The sequence below is a fragment of the Macrobrachium nipponense genome, chromosome 26 (assembly GCF_015104395.2).
Source record: "Macrobrachium nipponense isolate FS-2020 chromosome 26, ASM1510439v2, whole genome shotgun sequence".
Taxonomy (NCBI): domain Eukaryota; kingdom Metazoa; phylum Arthropoda; class Malacostraca; order Decapoda; family Palaemonidae; genus Macrobrachium; species Macrobrachium nipponense.
In genome coordinates, this window is record NC_087215.1 from 28,112,079 (window position 1) to 28,131,638 (window position 19,560).

At 37.5% G+C, this 19,560-nt stretch overlaps 2 protein-coding genes across 2 annotated transcripts in view; one reads left to right on the forward strand and one right to left on the reverse strand.

Moving 5' to 3' along the window:
* LOC135200099 (uncharacterized) overlaps positions 1-19,560 on the forward strand; it is a 643,452-nt gene that overhangs the window by 268,837 nt on the left and 355,055 nt on the right. The gene's annotated exons all lie outside the window — the stretch shown is intronic.
* LOC135200098 (uncharacterized) overlaps positions 13,876-19,560 on the reverse strand; it is a 298,968-nt gene continuing 293,283 nt past the window's right edge. The window contains exon 4 of the mRNA XM_064228419.1: positions 13,876-17,278. Within this exon, the coding sequence (XP_064084489.1) occupies positions 15,707-17,278 (1,572 nt within the window). The 3' untranslated portion in view covers positions 13,876-15,706. The remainder of the gene's footprint in view (positions 17,279-19,560) is intronic.

Sequence of the window (19,560 nt, forward strand, 5' to 3'; positions counted from 1 at the left end):
GAGAGAGAAGAGAGAGAGAGAGAGAGGAGAGAGTGTGAGAGGAGTCGAGAGAGAGAGAGAGAGAGAGAGAGAGAGAGAGAAATTGGAGAATAATGGTAATAAAAGGCGTTTTCGTCTGTAGTTGCTTAAGGACCCAGCTTGACCTTCCGATTTGCCTCTTTTTTAAGGAAATAAGTGACAATACGTAACGTTAAAATGTGAACCGCGATGTTAATCATCTCTAAGCCAGGTCGGTACATGGATGGGTGACATTCTAGAAATGCCAGACGCTCTTAGCACTCAAGGCTCTTGAACACCTGTGGGAAGGGTATGCGGCAAATATACTACATGCTTAGGAGCACTGGGATTCACTTCCTTTAGTGTAAAAGGTTTTTAGGATTATATATATATATATATATATATATATATATATATATATATATATATATATATAATATATATATATACTATATATATATATATACACACACACCGAGCTGCATCTCCTAGTATGGAGTTACAGAATAAAGTTGTTAACTTGTGCAACTAGCCTGTTTGAATCATCTCCTCTAGACAAGAAAGAACCTCTCTACTAAGATATCCAAGGGAGATGAGAGGAACCAAACATTACTTACGGATAACAGCCGTAAGGAAAAAACAAAAAGTCTATCGCCAAGCGATAAGACATTAGAAGTGGTGGCAAGCGGAAAAACGAAGATCATAATTAACAAGACCCATATCAGCCGACCGAAGGTCTAGAAGAACTAACTTCCACCTTCAACATCAAACGAAACAGAGGAAACGGGATCTTCAATCAACGCAACAGTTTATGAAGACGCAACTATGTCCTTCATCGAGAGGAATACAAGCATTTAACACTGACGTTTGAGCAACAGTTATCACTTATCTTCGAGAATCTACACCGGACGAGGGCGGCATCGAACATCGACGGAAAGAAGAAAACAAACACAGGGAACATCACCCGTTCGCGAGCAAGGACGCAGAGTGGACAGCTATAACTCAGTAGTGCAAGGACGGAGGCTGTGACGTCATCAATCTTGGACTTCTCAGAGCATCGTGCACCGAGAGACGACCGTGACGTCATCACGACTTCCGACGCGAGACGTGGACAGGAACTGTGACGTCATCCCATGTCAACAATCCTTCGCAATATAATCTGGAGCTAAGTACCATTTTTATCTATTCAGGTCTTTTCCTCAGTGAAGTGTTGTTCATCAAGAGTCGATCGTCCAGTATTCTGGGGGTGATTGTTCGCCATATTAATCTTCTTTCATTACAGAACTTATCTTCAACTACGAAGTTTTCGCCCGCAGATTAATTTTTTTCCTTTTCTCGTTGTCATTAACCATTTCTTGCAGGAATTCTCCGTATAATATTTTATCATATTATCTGTATTTTTGTATCTTTTGGGGGATTTTCCTATTATTATAACACACTTATAAAGTACATTGCTTATGCGTTTACGTAGTGGTCGAGTGTACTCTTATAGATATTTTGATAGGATTGCAAGGAATAGAAGTGATAAGAAAAAAGTGAAAGCCGAAAATAGGCCAAACCCACTCCCCGGCTTGGCAACCCCAACGTGGTGATCTTCGTTAGGCTGCCGAGGTCAGCGATAGTCCCTTTTCAAGGTCGGGTCAATGGGTTCCTGCCTCAAAATGTTGAGGCATGGATCTCATCTGTAGACGCTCATTTAAATGCAAAAAGCATCACAGACCCAGCAGTACAATTACAGGAAGCCAAGAGCTTCGTTGACTTTGCGAAGGGCGACGCAAGTGCGTATCTAAGGGGGGTTTCTTTCCAAGAAGCGCTTACATGGGACGAGTTCAAAAATAGGTTACGTGCCGTGTATGGGGGTGAAGAGGCTTTAGATGTAGTATTGGCATTGAGAAATATCCTTAACCAAGCCTCCATGACTCAGCTCAATGTTGTCGAGCGGGCGGCGCTAATTGCCGACCGGCTAAATGAATATCAGGATAGTTTATGTAACTCCGGGTGGGTTGCGGGTGCTAAAATCAAAGTGAAAGATTTTATCCGTTTGATCTACCTTACGTCTATCACTGTAATGTTGCCTGAAGCGTTAGTACGGTGTTTTGATAAAAAATTGCAGCCCGACAGTACGGAATTAGATGTGTATAAACAAATCAAAAAACACATGTCTAAATGTACCGACCTAGATCCTTCGCTCATTCAAGTTTTTGCAAAAAATGAGAACAAGCCACAACAAGTAAATGTGGTACATAATAATAATCAAGTTGCAGGGATGGTTTGTTATAACTGTAAACGACCAGGTCACATGATTTCAGACTGTCGGACGCGTTTTTGTTCAATACACAATAGTTCAACTCATTCATATAACCGTTGCTACTCGAGGAATCAACAGCAAAACGCTACAAACGCGCAACCAGTTGCTAGTGCAAATAAAAAGAAGGGTCCTCAGTACTATAAGAAGAAACAACCAAATGGAAATTCTGCACAACAGCAGAAACAAACAAATCGTGCTTCAGGTACCTCTGTTCCTGGGCCGTCTAGCCAGAACTCGCAAGGGCAAGCGAATTTTCAGGGTGTGATAAACAAAACAAATACCACGTAGTTCACTCCAAGGGGGGAGAGGGCGATGTTGGGTCATCAATATCAACATCTTTTGTATCAAATAATCAGTTTAATCATTTATCAGATCATTGTGAGACAATTGATTTTCCTATGAAACACACGGCCGAATCAAAAAAATCTGTGCAGGTTCCCGTAGATTTGCAACAAATTCATGCAATTATTAGTCAAAACGAGTTGCGACCAACCTTACATGCAGTAAATTTGGACCATAAGTCATTCACTTTGTTCTTTGATTCTGGTAGTCCACGTAATATAATGGATTTAAGGACTCATCATTTACTCTTTTCAAATTTCCCTATAGAAAAGTCCGGAATAAGGCTCTCAGGCATTGGGAATAATGAATTAAATGTTGTGGGCGTAACTCATGTACAGTATAAGGTCGGTAAGCGCACGTTAGCCGATACCTTTGTCGTTGTACAAAACATTCATATGTATCCCGCAGTAATTATCGGATACCCGTCTATGGGCACTCAAAATATTATCTTAGCACCTGCAAAACACGGCGTGTATATCAAAGGGAAATTCTATAGGTCTTCTAATACCCTAAAATCTGTTTTGGATAATAAAGAGACAGACAGAGTTGTCACTTACATTACGGAACCAATCACCTGTCTCATGAACCAAGAAATAATACAGGCACCAACAGAACTCTCGCTCACCCGTAATATCAGCTTGCACGCAAACCCTCGAACCTAACGTAACTTCAAATATATTAGTGCGTGTAAAAAGAACCTTGCCAGGATCTGAAACATTAATCCTTTCCGAAACTCTGAAAACACACGGATTATCCGTCACACAAGCCGTTTATACAGTCGGCTCACAACAGCAATGTAATATCGAAGTCTGTAATCATTTGAATACCACTTTAGTAATCCACAAAAATCAACATATCTTGGATGCCGAAGTTTATAAACATCGCATTCTTACCGTAGCTGAGATAAATCACGCTCAATCAGTCGCGGATGAAACCCTTTTGCAATCTATAAAGAACAAAATCAATAAAGATATTCAAGAAGAAGAAATTCAGCAGAAATTTTTGAATCTGTTAACTAAATATCATGATGTTTTTTCCACTACGAATGGAACTTTAGGAAAACGGATGTCATAGAGCATCAATCAGGCTCAAGGACAAACAGAAAGTAATCTATGTACCTTCGTACCGACTTCCTATGAAATTTCAGAATGAGATAACAGAGGAAGTAGGTAAAATGTTAAAGGAAGGAGTCATTAGGAAATCAAACAGCCCTTATAATTTTCCGTTAATAGTAGTACCGAAAAAAGATCGAACTTGGCGGATATGCGTAGATTTTCGTCGTTTAAACGAAGAAACAATCCCTGACAGATTCCCAGTACCATGTACCGATGATATCCTATCTTTACTAGGCCGAATAAATATTTCACAAGCCTAGACTTACTAAAAGGATTTCATCAGATTCCGATGGAACAAGAAAGTATCCCATACACTGCTTCAGCACAGCCAGGGGACATTATGAATTTTTGCGTATGCCTTTTGGTTTACGTTGTGCTCCTATAACTTTTACTCGTATGATAAACGTCGTGTTTGGAGACTTGTTGGGAGATATCTTACATGCCTACATGGATGACTTAGTAATCTTTTCCAACACATTAGAGGAGCATTTACGTAAATTGGAGTTAGTGTTACAAAGGTTAAGGCAGCATAATTTAAGGGTAAAGATAAGTAAGTGTGAATTTTAAACAGAACTAGTCTATCTAGGTTTCACGGTTTCTAGTGAAGGTCTTAAAGTCGTCCACGATAAGGTGTCGGCTATCCGTAACTTTCCGATACCTACTAACGTCAAGGGAATACAGCAATTTTTAGGGTGTAGCGGATATTATAGGAGGTTCATTAGGAACTACTCCATCATAGCCGCTCCCCTAACCGATCTTATAAAAAAGGGCGTAGATTTCGTATGGTCTGAAATTCATCAACAGGCGTTCGATAAATTGAAAGATGAACTGTGTAGTTCTCCTATCTTGAAATTTCCTGACTTCCATAAGGAATTTTTCATAGCAACAGACGCCTCAGACCTAGGAGTAGGTGGGGTATTGCTTCAACAATATGATAGACAGTTTTTCCCTATAGCTTTTTTATTCACGTAAACTGAGACCTTCCGAAAGTAAAATATGCAGTAATAGACAAGGAAGGGCTCGCTATTGTTAATTCACTCGTGCACTTTAAATTCATAATCTACGGTTATCCCGTCAAGGTTCTCACTGATCATAAGCCCCTAACCGACTTCTTTAAAGGCTTTAGTCACAGCCCCAAGCGAACTCGGTGGCACATGATCATTCAGGACTTTGGCGCGAGGATCGGGTATTTACCTGGGAAAGCAAATATCATTGCTGACGCATTATCACGCAACCCCTCTTCATCTTGTACCGAGCCATTAGCTGAATTAATAGATATCTCAACCTCCATGCCCGTTGTTAAAACTATATCCGAACAGGAAGATCTGGGCTGGAGTGCTGAACTATTACAGACAGAACAAAGAAAAGATCCGCAAATAGAAAAAATCATCATTGCGTTAAACGGAAATCCGAAGGGAAAAGAATACCTAAAGTATAAGCAACAGAATTATATCCTACAGGAAAATCTCCTGTGTAGATCTGTGACGAGGAAAACCCGCAACACACCGCAGTTGAATAACAACCAGGTGGTGGTGCCTATCTCACTCATACCCACTGTCTTAAAGTGGTTGCATGAAAATCCACTGCACGGACACCCGGGTTATACCCTAATGTCACAGAAAGCCAAATCCTTAATTTTATTGGCATACGATGCTTAGAGATATAAAAAAGCACATAGCAAATTGTCGCACTTGTCAAGAATACAAAGGGCACACGAAGACACCTGTCAGCCTAGGGGCTTACCCCGTGCCAAATCAACCCTTTGAAAGAGTACATTTAGATTTATTAACAGGATTTTACGAGTCAGACAGAGGAAATAAGCACCTCCTAGTAATTATAGACGCTTTGACTCGATATACAGAACTTATAGCGCTTAAAACAAAAACCGCGGTCGAGTTGACAAGCTTAGAGCTAGATCAGGCTACTGCAGACAGTGCATAGCGTAATCTAAGGTCTGCTTTGGTCACGTAGAACCCTCCTAATGCCATGACCCCAGGTCACTGGTTTATATATATAATGTAATTCTTACATATATATATATTAATTGTTTTATGTGTTTATATATAAAATTTTATATATATATATGTATATACATTAATTGTGTATATATACTATGTATATAAATACACATGTATATATGTATATTCATATATATATATATATATAATATATATATATATATATATATATGTATGTATGTATGTATATTATTGGCTGTGCTTGTATGTGTATACATACGTACTTATGTAAGTTTTGCTATTTGTGACTTTTTTTTATATTCCCAATTATTAACCCAGAGTTTTAATTCAACATCGAATATTCTATACCTATAATTGCCTTTGCGTGTAATTTATTCCAAGTGTATAGTGAATTCGATATTAAACGATTGCTTTGGCTTAATATTTGTGGTTATTTTTAAACAATGATAAACGTTGTGGAAATATACTGAGCAAGGGTTCATCCTTGATACAGCAATCAAACGATGTAAATGGCAGTGGCGGTTGTCTTGTTTCCCCGTGGAATGCATATTCAATTTAGGACAGCAGGAAGATAATCCCCGGGACGATTCAAATTCCACCGTTGTATTGAATACCTTGTCGCCTCAGTGTAGCAGTCGAAAACCCATTAAAGTTCTTGCTCTTTTTGTTCGCTTTTTGTTCGCTGATGGCTGGGCATTTTATCAGAGAGGGAAGTAATGCCCCGCCCCCTTTTTTTCAGACTGCTGGCAATAATTGATAAAGAGACGAGGATTATTAGGTGTTTTTCGGTGCTATGTACATTGTGCCCATATCAGTGCAGAAAGGGGTTCTTCACTTTCAAGTTTTGTCTGCTAATTCAAGGATATACCCACATATATATGTATACTGTATATATATATATGTATATGTATAATATATATTATATATATATATAGATATATATTTATAACTTTTTAAATTTTATCTGCTAAACTCAAGGTTATAACCACACTATACATATGTATGTATATGTATATATATAATATGTATATTATATATATATTATTATTATATATAGAATATATTTATACTTTTAAATTTTAATCTGCTAACTCAGGTTATTACCACACTATACCTTGTATGTATTAATATTGTAAATACTCTTATATATGTATATATAATATATTTAGGTATATTATATATTTATAACTTTTAAAATTTTGTCTTCTAATTCAAGGATGTAACCACACATATATGTATGTATGTATGTATGTATATATATATATATATATATATATATATATATATATATATATTAATATATATATATATATATACTATATAAAGATGGTTTGGCTAGCAACTTCATCTACAGCAGATTTGATATGAACAGGAAGGGCTTGAAACTTTACCGCATCCCTGCAACGATAACGGAGTTTTTGTCTGTATATAATATATATATATATATATATATATATATATATATATATATATATATTATCCAGACGACTAAACCAGAGCTTTATCACGAGGAAGCGTTCGCAGTGAAAACTCGTGGGACAACTGGCGGTAAATATTACAAGAATTTACCTCATGCATTTAATGTTCCAGTTGTATCTCAGTGTTTACATGCAGTATGTGAAAGTTTTATGCGCAAATATACATAATGTCGTATTTGCTGTGCACATACACAATGTATTTCTTTGTATAGAAGTAAGTTTGTTTGTTGATTACCTTTATCACTTGGTTGTTCTTACTTTATAATGTCATTTTTTCAACATTAGGTTTGAAATTGATTTTGTAAATATAAATTGATAACCACAGACTACAAGGTTGTCAGTGTTCGTAATTACGCCAGAAATGAGATCTCATTTTTCTTTTTTATCGTCAGCCTCTAATATCGTTCTTCTTTGCTAATGTGCTTTCATCTCCTTTTATCATTCCTTCAGTTTTGAAAAAAAAAATCTTTCTTCAGTCCTTCTTAGAATTAATCGTATGATTTTATCTCTCTCTCTCTCTCTCTCTCTCTCTCTCTACTCTCTATTCTCTTCTCTCTCTCTGTTTTTGTTTCTTTTACCACTTTTTATTACCCTTTTTTAAATTTCGCTTGCTTCTTTGTCTCCTCTTCCCATCTTTTTTTCCTCCTTTTACTAATGTAATCTCATTAACCGCCTTTTGTTATGCCTACTGTGTCAGTTTCCTTGTTTTATTTATTACATGTTGATGATCTAACTGCACGCGCGCATACATACGCACACACATGCAGACTGATTACATAAACAGACACACAACCACGCGCGCACACATGCGGTCAATTTGATTTCTTAATGGTATTTTGAGCCTAGAATCTGAAGGCAAAAATATTGTAAAACAGTTGACAATTTCACTTAAAGAGACGATCCTTTCTAAATGTTTTTTTTTTCTTTTTAGTTTTCTGTAAAAGACAAACTATTGAGATGCCTTTGTCTGTCCGTCCGTGCTGCTTTTATCTGTCCTGTCTTCGAATGTAAAAACTACTAAGGCTAGAGGGCTGTAAATTGGTATGTTGATCATCCACCCTCCAATCATCAAATATACCAAATTGCAACCCACTAACCTCAATAGTATGTATTCTATTCAAGATTAAATTTAGCCGTGGTCGTGCGTCTGGCACAGGATAGGTTCCAACACCAACAGGCCGTGGCTGAAAGTTTCATGGGCCGCAGGTGGGAGTTTCATACAGCATTATACGCTGTACAAAAAAACTCGATTGCGCCGAAGATACTTCGTCGCATCTTTTACTTGTTTAATATTTATGAAAATTAAATTTTGCTTGAAGGAACATTTCAGTTCCTTCAGCGTGTGATGAGATGATCTCTCGCATTCATCCAAACGAGCTGAAGTGAGCACTGGCACTCCCATATCGGGAAATAAGTAATAGCTGAATAATGGCGTGTACAGTTATTCAGCATATTTGTGGACTCCTTGTTCCGTTCCAGGAGACTGTCATTATTTTCTTATCCTTGATTTAGGCTCGTCACCCTTGGGTTGTTGACAAATGGCTCCGCGGCAAGGACAGTGACGAGGCAGATGGAATTGTGGAATTGAACGCGAAGGTTTTTCAGTTCAGTTCAGCACATCATCCGTAGCACCCCGGGACTGGCTGTTTTCAGCTTTTACGGCTCATTTTATATTGTCATATTTCCCTTTCCTTTTTGCAGATTTTATTTTATCATTGTATCATCTTGTTTTATTTTTATTTTTAAAGTTGAATGCAATTTTTTTTATTTGTTGTATATTTGCATCTGGATTTTTTAGGATTATCATTTGATCTGCTATGACATCTTTATTGATGTTTTCCCTAGAAATGAATAGGCTTCCAGTTTACTTGTTTATGACAATGACTTGATTAATTGTTAGAAGTGAATGATTTTTCCTTCAAGCTGAATGGAATATTGTTCGGTTCTTATTATGACCTTGACTTTATTTGTTTTTATTGAAATATCATGGAAGATATTAAATTTACTTTCTTATTCTTGATTTATTATCCGATGTTTTTAGTTTATTTTAGTGACTTATTCATAGGTTATTTATTCTTTATTATCTGTTTACTTTCTTATAATCACACTGAAGTATTTTTGGAACAAATATAATGGTCCTGCAATATACCTGAAGATTCGAATATATTATATAATTTAGTATAGACATTGACTATTTTTGCGAGTATTAGCGACTTTGCCTCATAGTGGGTAGTGCTATTAGTGCACCTCACGCCGTGCACTGTAGGCATTACTTAAGATCCTTTGCAGCTTCCTTCTGGCCCCTAGCTGCAACTCCTTTAATTACTTTTACTTTACCTCCGTTCATATTCTCGTACCTCCGTTCATATTCTCGTTCTTCCATCTTACTTTCCCCCCTATCAGTTCTTTCTTCCATAGTGTAACTGTGAGGTTTTCCTCCGGCTACTAAAACCACCTTTATTCAAAGTTTCCCATTCAGCGCTGAATGACCTCTAGGTCCAAGCGCTTGGCCTTTGGCCTAAATTTTATATTCCAGTTGCAGTCTGGGAATTGGTCTGTATAGAGAACAAAATTTTATGTTTCTTCTCTTTTACTGAGAGAGAGAGAGAGAGAGAGAGAGAGAGAGAGAGAGAGAGTATTTATGTACGAATTTACATTATTTTCTCATTTTCTTTTTCTGTAAATTTCATGACTCCGGTAATTTTTATTATTATTATTATTATTTTTTTTCTTTTTTTGCTCTATCACAGTCCTCCAATTCGACTGGGTGGTATTTATAGTGTGGGGTTCCGGTTGCATCCTGTCTCCTTAGGAGTCCATCACTTTTCTTACTATGTGTGCCGTTTCTAGGATCACACTCTTCTGCATGAGTCCTGGAGCTACTTCAGCGTCTAGTTTTTCTAGATTCCTTTTCAGGGATCTTGGGATCGTGCCTAGTGCTCCTATGATTATGGGTACGATTTCCACTGGCATATCCCATATCCTTCTTATTTCTATTTTCAGATCTTGATACTTATCCATTTTTTCCCTCTCTTTTTCTTCAACTCTGGTGTCCCATGGTATTGCGACATCAATGAGTGATACTTTCTTCTTGACTTTGTCAATCAACGTCACGTCTGGTCTGTTTGCACGTATCACCCTATCCGTTCTGATACCATAGTCCCCAGAGGATCTTTGCCTGATCGTTTTCTATCACTCCCTCAGGTTGGTGCTCGTACCACTTATTACTGCAAAGTAGCTGATGTTTCTTGCACAGGCTCCAGTGGAGGGCTTTTGCCACTGAATCATGCCTCTTTTTGTACTGGTTCTGTGCAAGTGCCGGGCATTCACTTGCTATGTGGTTTATGGTTTCATTTTTCGTATTGCACTTCCTATATATGGTAGAGATGTTATTTCCGTCTATCGTTCTTTGAATATATCTGGTTTCTTAGGGCCTGATCTTGTTCCGCTGTATCATTCCTTCAGTTTCCTTCTTTAGCTCTCCCCTCTGTAGCCATTGCCATGTGTCATCGCTGGCTAGTTCTTTAGTCTGTCTCATGTATTGTCCGTGCATTGTTTTGTTGTGCCAGTCCTCTGTTCTGTCTGTCATTCTCCTGTGTCTGTATATTTCTGGGTCTTCGTCTACTTTTATTAGTCCTTCTTCCCATGCGCTCTTTAACCACTCGTCTTCACTGGTTTTCAGATATTGCCCCAGTGCTCTGTTCTCAATGTTGACGCAGTCCTCTATACTTAGTAGTCCTCTCCTTCCTTCCTTTCGTGTTATGTATAGTCTGTCCGTATTTGCTCTTGGGTGTAGTGCTTTGTGTATTGTCATATAATTCCTGGTTTTCTGATCTATGCTGCGGAGTTCTGCCTTCGTCCATTCCACTATTCCTGCACTGTATCTGATTACTGGCACTGCCCATGTGTTTATGGCTTTTATCATATTTCCGGCGTTGAGTTTTGACTTGAGTATCGCCTTGAGTCTCTGCATATATTCTTTCCTGATCGAGTCCTTCATCTCTTGGTGTTTTATATCCCCTCCTTCCATTATTCCCAGGTATTTTGTATCCTGTCTCATCTATGTCTTTGATGTTGCTCCCATCTGGTAACTTTATCCCTTCAGTTCTCGTTACTTTGCCTTTTGTATGTTGACTAAGGCGCATTTTTCTATTCCAAACTCCATCCTGATGTCCCCATTTATTATTATTATTATTATTATTATATTATTATTATTATTATTATTATTATTATAGCAGTAATAAAAGTAGTTTAGTTATGTATTATTTTTGCTTTAGGAAGTGTAGGGGACATCACTATGAATTATTTTTAGTACATTACCTTTTTATTACATGTATCCTATTCAATATTGTCCGTATAACTCATTATTCATATTAATTATAGTAGCATATTTTTTAAAATTTAATATCAAAAGCGGGCATTAAAATAATACAGAGAAAGGAATATTTTGACTTAGAATTTTATATTATTTAGTCTTAGTAACTTCTGGGACAGATGAATCTTCAAACTCATATTTTATGTAGCAAAAAAAATGTCATTAATCTTAAGTACATTCTGTAATTTAGAATTTTTATGTATTTTCATTAACGGTCTTTTCTCTCGAATCTTCATTCCAGCTGCTACAGTGCTGTGGAATGGTCGTCCTAGTCACGTTGTGGAATTCATGGAACTTTGAGATTTCTTTTTGTGGCTTTAGTGATGGGGGGGGGGGTTGTGAAAAATGTTCATTCTATAATGCCTGCAGTAGAGTTTCCTTATCGAGCAGAGCGAAGTCGTTACTGGAGACGGGATCATTTCTGGCAGCCCGGCCTGACCCGGTCCGACCCGGCCTGACCCGGCCTGGCACCTGGCCCTAAAGCTACTCAAATACTATTATCTCCAGAAGTATTGAGGATAAAAGACAAAATCTTACGTCTTTAGATTTCATCCTACATAAGATTTATTTTGTAAAATATCATAAATTCACATTTAAATGATGTTTTAATTGTTGCATTATAATTTTCTCAAAATTGATGATTTCAGCATCAAATGGGATAGTTTTCTCGAATGCTAGGCTTAGTTAAACTATGTCTTCTCACCTCCGCTACAAAGAATCATTTCGCATTGCATCGTTTGTCATATTATTAGCAGTTTGATGATGGAAGACTGTTTGAAATCCAATTAACGATAACGTTTATGTAGCTGAGAGTTCCGAGATACCTAGTTAACCCTTTGATGGTCGTATCTTCCTTCAGCAACAAGAATTCCAAAATGCGGATGGTATTATTATCGCCCCTAGGGCGCCCGACTGGTATATATAACAATAATAATTGCTTTTCGAGAAAGAGTGAATCCATTTTGGCTTAAAAACAAGAGGATAATGATAAAAAATCATTAGAAAAAACTTTATTACATAATCTTAAACGTTAAAATATATACATTACATTATGAGAAAGGGGTATTAGTTCATGTTTTTATAAAAAAAAAAAAAAGGAGTCGATAACAGAGTTGAAAATATTAGACAAAAAATATGAGGGAACAGACCGGTGTGTCTCACAAACACACTTTTTTATCAATGAATCATAATTGATGACATTCCACTTTCACGCCATGCATAGACAAATGACTTCAGTTCTGCTTCATTCATACATGATAGGATGTGGTCGTATATTTACACATAAAAGTATGCATGTGTATACGTAGGTATATGTGTATGTATATAATGTATATGTGTATATATATATATATATTAATAATGATATATAATATGTATATGTTTCTATATATACATATTTTATATACATCTTTATGTATGTATGATAATATGTATATGTATATATATATATATATATATATATAATATATACATATAATGGTTTATATATATACAATGTATATATATAAACGAACATCCTTTTAAATTTAACAGAAATCACAAATATATATATATATATATATATATATATATATATATATATATATATATATATATATATATATGATATATAAATGAATGAACATCCTTTTCAATGTAAACAGAAATCACCAAACATGTCAGAATAGGGAAAGAGCATAGAAGCTGCTCCTCAGTTCAATTTCACACATTTGACAAACAAACCACACTCCATATGTTTATTTATATTTACATACATACCATTGCATTTGCATAATTTGATATGCAAATGCAATAGCTTTTGTCCTTCCTTTTATTTCCTCTTGAGCAATGTTAATCTCGAATTCACTTCTGGACTTGTTTATACATTATGTTGTATACAAACAAATACAAGACAATAAAAATGTAAATAAAAGATTCCAGCGTATGTACAATCTAAGGCATTTGTTCAAGTTTACAATACTTCTTTGGTTAGGGAATGTATCTTCATAGTTTCCTTCGCTTTTATGAACATTCAATGTCAGAATTACAGTACTTTGAAAGAATATTAAAAAAAGAGGTTGAATTTTGAGGGAATGGGTTGAATTAAACAATGAATAAAAAAGAATGAAACGATGGACATTGAAAAAATTGATCTGAACGACTAAATGATTGTTGTTTTGAACAATGCTGAGTGACAAGCGGACATCGTGTTTTGATGTCCTTGAATTTGCAAGTGTCCCTTAGATGATTTTTTAATAGTGGATTTTTTTCCATGTTAAATATACATTTTATTCTTTATAAAATAAGATATCAGAATATTTTCCAGGTATGAATTTCAGTGTTTTGAATTGAGATTTTTTTTCTCTCCGAATTAATCGTTCGCTCTCGAAATCATTCGTTTGGAACACTCACACCAAACACCAATGAGATTGCCGATTGGGTGACGAAAAAACCAAACGGTTTTGAGGAAAAATGAAAATATCTTGACTCGGGGATGAATGATCTCGGCGCTTCATCTTTCTCGAACAGTAACATTAAAAATAATAATGAGAATAATGATAAATTGATATAATAAAAATAAAACCACTGAATTCCTACTCAATGCCCCTTGGAGCAAAATCCAGTATGTAAACACACTCACACGCAGGCACAAACACACACGAAAAGCAATTGAAAAATATATAGCTAAATATAGACTCTACAGTTATAACAAAGAAGAATATGAATTCATACAATACTGTATCAAATCGGCAATACATCATATATCACGCGATCGGAGAAAACGTCACCAGAAATCTCTTCAAAATACAGCAAAACACTTCTAGAGGTCAATTGCTGGGAAAACTCCCGTGATTCTTTGCCGTCACAACTGAACATTTTAAAACTACGTGCTTGTTATGGGACAATCTTCCGCGTCATGTTTTTCATAATATACGAAATACACATGGCTTTGATTAAACAATGTTGAATTACATTAAACGGGAACTTTTCAAGTGGGTCTTTACTGAAAAAGCTGGGATGTAACAATGCAAGTAATACTGAATTACATGGACGTTCCCTCATTAGATGATAACTAATTGTATTGGTGTCCTTCGGTAAAAGGCGATACTAAATTGTTTTGGGGATAAGCAAGTCAAGAGACCAATTCTCGACGTTGTTTAGGGTGGGGAATTGTCTGATGACGTAAAAATCATACAACTTCATCATTGTAGAGTTACGGAAGTTCTCTATCATTTTATACATTTTCAACCACGGGACAATAACTGCTGTACTGGGACTTCGAAATCGAGTATTTCTGGTGACCAAGATGATATAATGAACAGGTTATTGATTCTAGAAAGTAAGACAAGGTGATCCCTCCAGGGACGACCTGTTACCGTAGATTGGGGTCAGAAGTAATCAAGTTGAAGTCGTCATTGTATTTTTCTCGTTGCACACAGCAGCATCCCTGAAATGACACGGCATCATCTGACAGATCTGGTCTAACGACAGAATCCACCAGTGTTTTCTGATTCACTTCCAAGTCTCTGCCCCGACAGCAGAAGACTATCGGGGTATCACGACTTGTCATCGTCACAAAGATTCGGTATTTTGAGGTCACGGAATCTGGGAGTCAAGGGTTCTAGATCTTTCTAACTCTCACGACCGCATTTAAGAAGTTCATACGACGAGTGAGATTCGTTGAAGAGAGCTAGACGAACTAGAGGATACATCATAGAGGAGAGAAAAGAGTCCAAGACTTAACATCTACACGCTTTAGAACACAGCTGGGAGCTCGTTAAAGCGGGAAATCCAGCCGAGCTCTTGACGACGTCCTTGAGGCATTTGGATTATTTGAGCTGGGTGGGCCTCACACACGTACTATGTCTGTCTGCACACACAAACTTGATCACGATAACGTACATGCTACTATATACAGGCCAGGTTCAAATAAGCGATTTATGTACAGCTATTGGCAGGCCAGTGCTCATGAAGAACGCCTGGCCACATTCACTCATAAATATCACTGGGCCTCTGAGGAAATTGTATGAACTGCACAGCGCTACTGATGCTTTCTGTGGCAGTTACTCGATATCAGTGAGGAAGAAAAGTTCCTCATTTTTATTGTTTTAAGTGATGCAATGCCGAGCAGTTTAAGCTGGAGACAGACCTGAGGTAATGACAAAGGTGCGGTACACTGTTTCCGTGACTGTGGGGGGTGGGTAGCATAACATGGAGGAGCTGGGCTCCCCGGAAATTGCTGATGGTGAAAGTGGCAGAGCTGTTGTGGCCACATTTTCGGTTTCAGTATTTTCTACATTGATGGATGAAGTAAGCTGTGGTGCATCATTAATTTTAGTCTCTTCTTGGGTATCTCGCTTGATATCTTGTTTATTATCTACTTCATCCAGTAGTTCATGATTGTAATAGTCAACCCATTTTTGAAGGGACTTGAGCATTTGCTTAACTTGAGCTGGGTCTAAGGTCTTGAGTAAATTGACTATTTCTTTAGAGTTTACTCCACCAGGGAGAACGTCTGGTAAAATTGTATTTTCTGTTATCGGCAGGGAAGATGATGCTGTTGTAGCTATCTTCGTAACAGGTTCTTCACTGGTATCTCGGCGCCGACGCGTAGCGAGGGATCGTAAAGTAACAGTCCGGAGAGATGTACTGAATTCACCTGGTACTGTTCCACTCAAGTACATTGTAAGAACAGTTGTGCGTACGTTTTCTGTCGGTGTTTCAGCTGGAACTTCTTGTCTCTGAGTTGCCTTGGGTCGTGCTGACGAGGATGGTCGTGAGGCAGTAGAAGTAGTAGTATCTTGAACACCAGATCGACGGCGAGATGATATTTCTCGATCACTTCTAGCTCCAAACGGCCGGAATTTGGGTGGGCCATCTTCAAAGTACTGAGATTCAGCTGCAGGTACGAAACGTGTGCTAGGAGGCCGAGAAGTTCTGTCCTCTGTTGCTGGACGTTGGTTGTTTGATGTCCTGGAGAAGGTTCTGCGACGAGTTGAAGCAGAAAACCTTTCACCTTCTCGAGTGTTTGCATCAGTTGTGGTTGCAATGCCATTGTTGTCAACCCTGTCTTTTCTGTGGTATTTGCTGTACCTTGTGTCTGTGGCAGCACTCCCAGATCCAGAGCCCGAGCTGGAACCAGAGCTAGCAACGCGGTCGCTTAGTGTGAATCCAGGCAGGACGTTGAATTTTGGAGGGTCATCAACAGGGGCGTCATAATCTGCATAGTCATTCTGGAAAGTATCTTCGAATCTTGTTCTTCTGCTGCTGAAAGGATTCTTCCTCCTCCCATCGGCACTTCTTCCATTGCTGCCAAAGCGGGTACCTGGGAATGAATCAAAGCCAGCATCTGCAGCGCCTGCGTCATCGTAGTTCTGCAAAAGGGATGATAGAACAGACAGCATCTGATTGTCATCACCAGGGAGGCCTAATCCGGCGAGTCCTCCACTGGTCAAGCTAGCAATATCGATCTGTGAGAGGTCCAGACTCCCTATATCTAGCCCAGCTGCGTCGAAATCGAAAGTAGTCGTTGAAACTGGCTGATGGATAACTGATGTTGGCCCAGGGGTCAGTTCATGCAGGGTGTACTGTCCGTTTAAGCCACGAGTGCTCGTTGCTGTCATGGTGATGTGGACAGGCAGGGTTTGGACGATGGACGGGGAGTGGACGGATGTTTCTGTGAAGAACTCCGTTGCTGTGATGACCTGAGGGTATGGAAAGACAGTTAAAAATGGTTAACGGAAGTTAAAAGGCAATTCTTAAACAATGTCTTTTATTTATCTTCACATAATCTTCTATTGAAAGAGAAACATCCATGATAAATATCAATACTCATTAAGACTTTCGTGATCGAGAAATATCAGAAAGTTACCTTAAAATGCATACATTATGACAATTTACAACTGAAAAGAGAAACATTACTAATAATTACATTAATACTAGTAGGTGAAGAAAAGCCGTCGGAAGTAAAACAGAGTACATAGAAGATATGGACTGCTCAATTAGTAAATTAGTGTGCTGGCATAAGGCTAGCTTAATCTAACATCAATAACAATAATAACATCATGCACTTAAGTGAGTACACAAATCTCACAGTTGTAGACAAAGGTAGAAAAACAGATTGACCACAAAGTAGATACATGCTTTATCCAGTTGGTTTTAGGTGAAAGAAATTAGTGATATATTTTTTAATATAACAAAAGTTAATCCCAAATCACTAGTATCCATGTTGAAATTTATGTCAATCGGTACATATTATTCTGTCTTTAAATATGAAAGAATCTGTACATTCTGTTCTTGTAAACAAAGACATGTACTTGACTAGAAACAATACAGCTCTAGTACTTTTGACGTGCACTCACTTAAACACATACGTACAGATAAGTGAATTCATTTATTAATTTACTTCTCGATCTTTTAAACTTTTGACCAAAGGCCAGGAGAGCATTGCCACCCAGTAAGGTTGCCTTATAATAGGCCAAAGGTCACCTTCTGTTCATGTGACCAAAGGATGCAATAAATGTCTAGTAATATTTCAGCAAGATATGCCTTTAGCAATGTTCCACATAGATCATACGTTTAAGGCTCACGAGGACGCTCAGATACCAGAAGTAAACAGCTGCTCGCTCTGCCGCCATTTGTCAGGGAGGCAATGCAATCTTGGGGGATCTATCGCCTCCACTAAACATGGCGGCAGAATGCAGACGTGACGGAGGTCAGCCGCTCCGTGTTGCTGTTATCTGATACAGCATTTGAAAAGTATTTTCGAATCTCTTTCGAGTTGTGGGTGGGAGACTTGACTGTGGGAATGGAAGGGGAAAACGAAGGTAAAGGACAATAGGATGCAAAATGCTAGGATTAAAACAGCATTAGATGAAAAGATCACAGACGACGGCTGATGACAATGATATGTGAATTATTTCCATTTGACATGGATAAGTAACTTTGCGATGCTTAAAGGTAAGAGAAGACATGCAGTTATAGGCTTGTGCTTTCATACTATCAGCCAAGGCACAAGCAAATCCTTTGGAAGGATTCGTGACGTCATTTGGCTCCGCCCAGTTCTCTGGCAAGCAAGTCTTGGCAGCCAGCTTCAATAAAAGAATATCGTTTTAAAGGGATACCAGAAAGTCTCTGATCGTTTTCCAGTAAAATCAAATCTCATTGATGGCAGTAAAAAAAATTATTTTTAATAAGATGAATATCGGAAAGATATCAAAGATGTTTTTTTTAATTTTGAGAAGCGATTAGTCCTTAGACTGCAATTAAAGATGTCATGTTTGATTTGTAAGTAATGTACGATAGTTTTGCAAGTAATGTAAGATAGTTTTCATTGTAAGAAGGTTATTGTCCGTTTATTTAATCAAATGCTAGTTGAGTGCATGCAAGTTGAACTCTCCAATGCAATGAAAAAAAGTACTATAACTCGAAATAAAAGGTTATTTATGTCTTCAAACAAAAGGGAAAGAGTAGATGATTTAATAAATCCTCATGCAGTGAGACAAAATATGATAATCTTGAAGTAAGAACACGAGAAAAAAAATGATTGAATATGCAAACAAAAGGATACAGAAGAAACCAAGGTCACTGTCGGGGATTATTGTTATTTTTCTGTTTCTTTGTTTTCTTCTTTCGTCTCCTTTTGGTCGTTCTCTTTATCTCTGTTTTTTTTTCCCCTCGAGAGATGCCGGTTAGATGTGGTTGTTCAGGTCGTGATGTTAACCATGTTGAGTGAGCTGTTCATGTGTAAGGTTGTAAGCAGATGCTGATGTAATGTGGTCGGAGAGTTTGTTTAAATATCTACATTTTAAATTGTGGTGGTCGTCTTGTCCATGTGTACGATTGAAACATCGATGTTTTGCGCTCAAAATCAACAGTAGTCTTTCTTGATAGAAAGTTGGAAGCGGTTGAAATCGATGGGTCGTTCATCAGAATTTTAGTGGTGATTGCATTTAGGTGTTGTCGTAGTTATTTTGGGCCTAAATCC